The sequence below is a fragment of the Chanos chanos genome, chromosome 3 (genome assembly GCF_902362185.1).
Source record: "Chanos chanos chromosome 3, fChaCha1.1, whole genome shotgun sequence".
NCBI classification, from domain to species: domain Eukaryota; kingdom Metazoa; phylum Chordata; class Actinopteri; order Gonorynchiformes; family Chanidae; genus Chanos; species Chanos chanos.
In genome coordinates this window covers 53,521,658-53,530,349 of record NC_044497.1, presented here as the reverse complement: position 1 = coordinate 53,530,349, position 8,692 = coordinate 53,521,658, and the positions used below count along the sequence as shown (strand labels likewise).

General features: G+C 40.6%; 1 protein-coding gene across 1 annotated transcript; it reads left to right on the top strand.

Moving 5' to 3' along the window:
* Nucleotides 1-1,576: 1,576 nt before the first annotated feature.
* LOC115808302 (DEP domain-containing protein 1B-like) lies at nucleotides 1,577-7,557 on the top strand. The gene is made up of 11 exons (XM_030769632.1): nucleotides 1,577-1,624; nucleotides 2,141-2,406; nucleotides 2,684-2,825; nucleotides 2,987-3,114; nucleotides 3,710-3,840; nucleotides 4,209-4,256; nucleotides 4,350-4,490; nucleotides 4,748-4,914; nucleotides 5,240-5,416; nucleotides 6,329-6,520; nucleotides 7,393-7,557. Exons 1-11 carry the CDS (start codon nucleotides 1,577-1,579, stop codon nucleotides 7,555-7,557), a joined length of 1,605 nt encoding a protein of 534 aa, XP_030625492.1.
* The last annotated feature ends 1,135 nt before the right edge of the window (nucleotides 7,558-8,692 follow it).

Below are 8,692 nucleotides of genomic sequence, written 5' to 3'. Positions count from 1 at the left end.
AGCCTCGTGGTTTTCAGTGAAGATCAAAGGTTTCAGAGCTGTAAAGCCTGTCCTGTTTAAACAGATTTTTTTTTTCTCTCTCTCTCTCTCTGTCTCTCTCTCCCCCTACGTCCTCCTTTTCAATCATTTCAGAAGTGTTTAAATATCAACCTACCTTTTTTTGTTTTATGTTAAAACTATTGCAGAATGCCACCCGTCACTAGTATACTGCTGTAACTGAACTTGCACCTCAGTTTTTTGCACTGAACATAAGTCTTGGCGTTGCGGTCTTCACTAGGGGGTTTATTGAAGTATTTATGGTGGTTAATTTAATATTGCATTATGGCTTTGCTGCTGATAGGACAGAAGGGATGAGCTGTGAAAGCGTTGGTACTTGAAGTTTTTAATTTTGTAAGTGCTCTGTGAAAGGGCGTATGAAGGGTCCATGAAGAGCCGCACTGTGGCGTGATTCAGCCTGGAAGCCCACATCGTTTTTCTAGGGAAGAGCACAACTGATTACCTGAACTCTGCTCGAGTCGTCTCAAACTTGTCCACAAGCCGTGTAATTTAAGCCCTGTCATACAACACTGTTGGAAAATATTTATTTTATTGTTTGAGTATTTAATGTAGATTGAGTTTCTTAATGTGTGTCCATTTTTAAAAAAAAAAAAAACAAACAAAAAACAAATCTTGGTGCACCCCTCGGAGTGTCAAGACTTGAGCTGATGTCTGTGAAAAGCCAAATGAATGTCATTTAACATGTGTGGATATAAGGATCTAAATCTTACTGTTTTGTAAGTTTGTTGCCCCTTTGTTTCCATGTCTCTTTTAAGTGCAGAAAATATTGTGAAATGATTTTTAAGAACTTGTAAAAGCAGAATAAATTATTTGTCTTACAAATGCTTTGTCTGACTTTTTATTGAAATGCTTAGAGCTGCAACAGTTATGAAATATTTTTGCCATGGAGTTTTAAAAATAAATTAAGACACACAAAACGGGAAGATAATAAAAAAAAATTCTAGCAGCAATCATTGTATAAAGACGCTGAATATGATAGCCATACATATTTTAAATTGCTGTTTTCTTATTGGTACACGATTTAAGGAGTTTATAAAGTGCTCAGTTACTTTGAAGAAAATGAGTGGAAAAAGAGATTTCCCGTTAGGATATCTATGTTATGTACATGAACTTTCGCCGAAATAATGATTAGACTGACCTTACACTGCTCTCGGGTTTTTTCCAAGCTGTCTGGAAATTTGCCATTCTTCCGTGAAATGCGTTTTTGGTCCTGATAGGTCGTCTGCGACAATAGCCTAGCCCTAGCCTACATACCACGCTTCTGTGCCTCCCAGACTGGCATAGGAAGCACCATATTTGGGATGAGTGTACATCATGTGGTTAATGTCGTTCTCCAATCAGATTACTCAGATGTTTGTCAAGAATTTCAAACTCTGTTTGGCATTTGATTATTACCTAGTAACTCGGGAAAACATGGAAATGTCCGGCGTTGTTTTTAGCATATGGAAACGGAATGTTTTATAGTTACCATTTAATTCCTTTGGAATAACTTCTTTTCGTAAAACAGTATTAAACAAGAATGGAAGGCAAGATGATTGGTCCGGGTCCGTATAGGGCAACAAAACTGGTAGGTTCTTTGGGCATTAACTTTTATCCGTTCGCCGATTCGCGTGGTACACAGATAAACATGTTATGCTATTCTCTTTCCGTCTTTGCCTTTCATTCCTTTTTGTTTCACCTGCATTCCGAAATAGATGGATATATTGCTTTAATAGATGAAAATCTCCAATATTTTTGCGATATGATAAATTGCTAAAATCTTTTATAGGTGTTTTTACAGCACCAATAAGCTCGTGGATCAGCAACCATTTCAACGATTTCTTTTTGTAGACTTCTCACATATTTGAAATAAGGATTCTGTTGTTCGCTGTTTCCATATACTCGTTAAACAGGTTTATGTACGCCTTATAAGTACGTCCTGTCAGCTGAAGCAGCCTATGATTTACCATGTTCATGTCATTTGCAAGTCAAGTGCATAGACTCTTCAGTTAAAAGTACACACGCATTCCATAGAAACTTCTACAACAGTTGGAGACCGTGCTATAATTCACTAACAAAAAGGTGTGTGTTTCGCGTGTTACAGTGGAATGAAATTATAAAGCTCTTCCGTGGAGGTATGCCTTTGCGAAGACACTGGGTGCATTTCCGCAGCTATGACAACAGTTTCACCGCATCAGAGGCCGTTGATTACCTACACCAACTTCTGAAACGCAATCATAACTTTGGACCAGAGGTGACGCGCTATCAGACTCTCCAGCTGCTCAGAAAATTCTTGAAAAACCATGTCATTGAAGATATCAAAGGGCGCTTTGGTAGAGAAGATTTTGAAGACAACGGACAACTGTACAGGTGCTTTTTTCGAACTGATCTAATTTGTTGAATCAGCATTTATGTGAAGTCTCCTTTGTACCAAATTGAGTCTGTGTCAGAATTTCAGAAGCCAAGAGTATCTCTTTAACCGTTTCTGCCCCGTGTTTTGAGCAAGCCAAGTAGTATGTAAACTCCCTAACTAAATACGTGGCTTTTGAAAATTTTAGAACATAAAAGGTTACTTTTAGTTTGTCCCTTCAAACATTTCCTTTTGGTGCAAAACTCCATATTAAGATGTTCTGCTTTGATGGTACAGATTTCCCCCGCGGTCTCCCCTTAAGCCTCTGCCCAAGCGAACACCATGCAAGGAGATCAACAGCTTTCCACGGATTCCACAGTGGGACGACTACGAAGGGGTTCCAGAACCGGACCATGTTCCCATGAAACCTCTTGTTTTAGTGAGAGAGACTTTTTTTTTTTTAAATTGATATTTGATAATGTATCAGGCTGCATTCTGTGTCTGTTGCCTGTTGCGCTTCTCTGACAGTAGTGGACTCTGCCTTTGCCTAAGTAACTTTGTTTCCCTGTAATGAAATTTGATGATTATTGACTCTTGCAGAACTCGGAGAACTGGAACAAGAGGCATAGCATAGCGATCGGAGAGGTGCCGCGATGCAAACTGATTCAGAGGCGAGAGATCGAACCGCGACACGTCGGTCAGGTCTGGAAGTCTATGACGCTGACTCAGTAAGTATAATGTCGGTGTACATCTGGAGGGGAAGTTTAACTTTGTTCACATTCAGACTCAGTGTGACATTTACCTTGGTGGTTGAAGCCACCTGAGATGGTTTTTCAGGCAAACACTTTTTTTTTTTAACTTTTGGACCAAAAGTGAATTCCATCCGTGAATTTCCCAATAAATGTTTTTTTAAAAGATGCTTTTCCTCCAGCATGTGTATTTTCCAGCAGCTGTGTGATACTGAATCTTGGTGTTCGTTCTCACAGGCGGCTGGATGAGGAAGCCCTTTATTCCTTTTTTGCTACTGGTCTGTAAGACAGAACGCATAACTACTTTTGATTAATCAGACTGAGAAATAAACACAGTGGTGTGCTCCATTTCAATATATAAACCAAAAAAAAAACAAAAAAACCCCAGACCACTGGTTCATATTGGTCTACTGAAATAATGAGTTGGGAAAATTGAACAATCTAATTACAAGGAGTCAATTATGAAAATGAGCCCATTTGTCAACAAGGCCAAGCCTCCTCTTTAATAAACAAGCTTGATCAACACCTATTTTGTATGCCAGTGATGCTGCTGATCAAGTCTCTCCCTTCCTAGTTTACAGAGGGTCTTGGGCTTATCGTCGTTGGATGGAGTACTGGACGCCACGCTCGTGCATTCAAAGCACATAATGCACAACGTGTTCAGTGTTAACAAACAAGGGGTCGTTATTCTGAAAAACAAAGCAGGTGAGTCTTACCTGGGTCTGTGGCTGAATATGGTTCACATCATAACAGCTCAGATCATTTCAGTTACATCCGTTCAATACATAATTATGACGGTTTCAAGAGAAAACCATACGTTTATGTTCTCACATTATTTGATCGCTCTCCCTCTCTCTCTCTCTCTCTCTCTCTCTCTCTCTCTCTCTCTCACTCATTCACTCACTCTCTCTCTCTCTCTCTCTCTCTCACTCATTCACTCACTCTCTCTCTCTCCCTCTCTCTCTCTCTCTCTCTCTCACTCATTCACTCACTCTCTCTCTCTCTCTCTCTCTCTCTCTCTCTCCCTCTATCTCTCTCTCTCCCTCTCTCTCTCTCTCTGTCCTGTTTTACAGATGACCTGCCACACTGGGTTCTGTCAGCTATGAAATGCTTGGCAAACTGTGAGTGTTGAATGTGGTTCTAACATATTGCTCAAACGTTTAGTCCTGTCCAGTATATATGTGAGTATGATTCTCATAGACGTGTTTCCTTAGGGCCCAACGGAAGTGACGCTAGACAGCCCATGTACCCAGGCTTTGAGAGAGATGTCTTCAGAACCGTGGCTGAGTACTTCCACAGACTGAGAGAACCTCTGCTGACCTTTCACCTGTACGAGGTGTTTGTCAACATTTTGGGTGAGTGATCAATGCAGGTTCACAAGAGGGAGAATAGTCATATTAGGGAAACTTTGTGAAGTTAGTTTGTGAATTTCTGTAATGCCCCCCCCCCCCCCCCCCCTCCTCCTCCCTCCAACTTTTAGAGTTTGAATAATAAACCCAGCTCCTCAAGCAGAGTTAGTTCTTATTAATTGCTATGTAAGTTAACCTAAATGACTAGATCATGTAATGCAGACAATATGTGAAATCTGTTGATTGTACCCTCCACCCTCCAGGTCTCCTTCAGAAGCAGCAGGTTGCCAGTGAAGCGTTACAGGTCTGCTGCCTCCTCCTGCCCTCTGCCAACCGCCGTAAACTGCAGCTGCTGATGCGTCTGATGGGGCGAGTGTGCCATAACCCCACACTCCCTCCCCTTAATGACGCCATAGCAACCCGGACCCTGGTACGGCCCGGTCCTCACACAGTCCTCTGTCCCAGTAGGCTCTCGTTACAGTAGACGGGTTCTCTGTAGGTCGTAGACACCCTGGAGTGTGTTGACGACGCCTTGCTCTGTGGTGTGATTCGACGTATTACAAATGACAAATTGTCAAGCGGTTGATTATAGTAGTAGTTGAGAGAGTCTATGATTTCTTTAAAAAGCCATACTTTGACAATTTGTTTGTTGTGTGTAAGTGAAATAGTAAGCGTTTTTAAAGGTTTCATTTTAATGCAGATTTGAGCGAAAGATGTTTTCAAACGTGTCTAAACTGCTCCGCGTTTTCGAACAGATGGTGCAGACCTTCTCTCGCTGCATCCTGCGCTCTGCGGACGAGGTTGATCTGGACGAGCTGTTGGCCACCAAGCTGGTCACGTTTATGATGGACCATCACGAGGACATCCTCAAAGTGCCGTCCACCCTGCAGAGATCTGTGGAGGACCATCTTTCCCACCTGCGCAGGGCTCAGGTCTGCTCTCTCTCTCTCTCTCTTCTCCTTACAAACGTTGTGTAGCGGGCCTTTGTTCCGCTCTGTAATAACAGAATAACAGATTATATCTTACTGAATTGAAAGTGACAAGACAAAAGATCGATTGAATCCACAGAAGCCACAGAGGCGTTTGTGTCAGGATATGGTAAAATGTGCCAATTAATGTACCAAATATTATTGACCTCCTCACGGAACATACCTGTCATATCACAATAAGGTTTGACAGTCGTCTTACATTTGAAGAAATAGAAGAGTATTCAATATGTGAATTTAGTGAGTTACTGCAAGTTGACTTTGGACAGTCTACTCATGCTGCACTGGGTTCAGTGAATGGTTGATGTTTATGGGTGTTGGAACCTATTCTCAAACACTTTAGTTAGAATGTATATCTGTAGTTTGTTGTGTAATTGTTATGGTGTTATTTTTAAATTGTTTACTGAGCTGTGTTTTTGTTTGTCATATTTCATGTAGTTAGGGTGCCCTCACCGTGTCACATCTTCAGGTATCGCAGATGAATCGTTTATCTAAAGACTTTTTAAATGGGAGGGTTGAAGGTTTTGGTAGCTCAAGCATCGGAAACCACAAAGCATATCGTGCCGGGGTTCATTGCACCACGGTCTTAGTTTCCGTTTCCTTTTTAATTTCGACCAACTTCATCTTTCATCTTTATTTTCAAAACACGCACACCCTTTCCTCAGCAGACTTTAAATTTGAATCATTGGAACCGTAGTAAAAAGCAACACTGAGCATCAAGTCCGTTTTAATCGAAACTGTCAGTTATATTCAGTATAATCACACTCTAATGATACCTAACGATATAGACCGCTCTGCTGTTCTGGTCCTGGTTCTCGAGCTGGTCTCTCTTTCATCCCGTTTCTCTGCCGTACGCAGATAAAATACGCTGGCGCAGACACGGACACCTCTGTGCTGTCTCCGTCGCGTTCCTTCTGCAGACAGATCAGCAGAGAGGAGTTCGAGGAGCAGAGAGTCACTGCTTCTCAGGGAGCGATGGCCGAACTGCTGGAAAACATCATTCAAGACAAGAACATGTCCGTCAAGGACAAGAAAAAGAAACTGAAACAGGTACAAAAAAAAAAAAAGAAACAGAAAGAAAGGACCTGGAGTAAATATTAGATTAGATTAGGAGGCAACTGAGCCTTTTCCTACCGCTCTCCCTTCCTTTGGAATGGTTTACCTAAAGAAGTTAGAGAAGCAAACTCTCTCAATACCTTTAAAACAAGACTAAAGACTTATCTATTTTCTCAAACTTATGCATGATATAATTTTGATTTGACTTTGTTATAGACATGTAAAGCCCTTTGAGACTATAAATAGTGATACTGGGTTCTAAATAAATATTATTATTATTAATATTATTATTATTATTAAATCTGAGCGATATGGCTGTTTACCTCGTTGACCATCTGCACAATGCTAAAACATAAGAATTGTTTATTTTGCCTTGTCCTTGCGTAAAACGCGGCTGATTTTACCCTTTGACTTCAACACATCAATTTCGAAACTGCTGGATGATCCCAGACTGCTGGATAGATGAATGTAACAACCTAAACTGGATGTTGTAATAAAACATCACAGTTAAAACCTTTCACCTTAATTTTTTTATTATCTGTATTGTGGAAAAAAAAAAAAAACCCCAACATTGCGCAAAGACCGCTGCTGAGTTGTATGATGACATGTTGCGTCACCTAATTACTGAAATTACCAGCATTAGGAAGTGTGCGTCACTCAGAGATCTGGGATGGTGGTTTTCGGGAAAATAATTTCAGTGTGCTTCCTTGGTCCTGAAAACTCACATCTGGAATAATTTTGTTTTGTTTAGGCTGGGGTCTGAGTTAATTTTCGTATTGTATCTCATGAGCCTGTAAGTCCTATCAAACAGACAGGTTTAGATCTTTTTTCTGTCTGTCTTTTTCTTTCATGAATCCTCCTCTCAGTTTCAGAGATCTCATCCTGACATCTATAAAAGACGTTTCCCCACGGCGGAGAGCGAAGCGGCCGTGTTTCCGGAGCGAACGCAGCGCCTCAAGCCCCAGATGATGTTCCTCGCCTTGAGGAAACCCCTCCAGCCTTTCCAGAGGAGCTGGAGCTTCCGAGCCTGACCCGGGCCTCCGCCCGGAATCGCAACCGATGCCCCAGAGCCTCGCAGGGTTCGTTTTTGTGGTAATAATGTAAGGTTTATCAAAGCCGGAGAGAGAGAGCAGGGAGTGTCAGACGTTTCAGGTCAACGTGGAAAGCAAAGTCTTCCGACAGGTGTCCAGGCCTGTGAGAGGGCGTGGTGGAGATTAACACCAACATCGTTTCAATCGAATTCAAAGTCCTTAAAGGGCATTAATTATTAATCATTAATCATTAATTATTAATCATTCCATTCTTTCTAATCTAAGATTAAAAAACCCCTGACATTTCTATTCTGTATACATATATATATATATATTTTACACACACACACATATATATATATACATATACATACAAGCATATATGTATATTTTTTTGGAAACTGTAGGTCTTAAAAATGTTGAATTTGTTCATTTCAATCATGTACGCACTGGATGTCTATTTAAAATAGTTCTTGAATGAACCGTTAACACTAATGTTTTACAGCTCTATCATTATCAGTAGAGAGCTGAGAGTTACATTCTTCTGTAGGCCACAGTAGCTAACTTTAAAAACACTGGAAAAAGAAACCTCATTTCTCTTAATTTTTATATCAGCTCAGTGCCGGTGGGAAATGGTGCCTTCCCTGCAGGTATATGTATGTGCAGAGAGAGAGAGAGAAACAGGGGCACAAGCAGCACAAGCCTTTAAAAAGGTTACAGTTGTAGTCTTGATATTTTCCCTCCTCTGAAATCTTATTTTTGTTGATGTGAATGACATCTCGCAAACTGCTGTAGGGGTGTAAGTCTTATTTCACTCGCCATAAAAAAAAGTACACGCTCTCATTCTTCACAAGCTCTTTAGTTATTGCAGTAACTTTTGTCTCGGCTAGACCGTCAAAGATGCGTTGCGTTATGTTCGCACGTGAAAAATGTAACTATACGTTATGAACTTGTCTCACTTAATAATGGTTGTTATACAAATATGTTGAGATTTGTGCTATGTTTGAACTTTTAGAAGCATTCCAAATTCACTAAAAGAATGCAATGATTTCTTTCCACTAATTGGCGAGATTTTTAAAGGGTACACTGATGTTTTTTTTTTAAAAATGTGTTTGTTTGTTTTTACTTATCATTT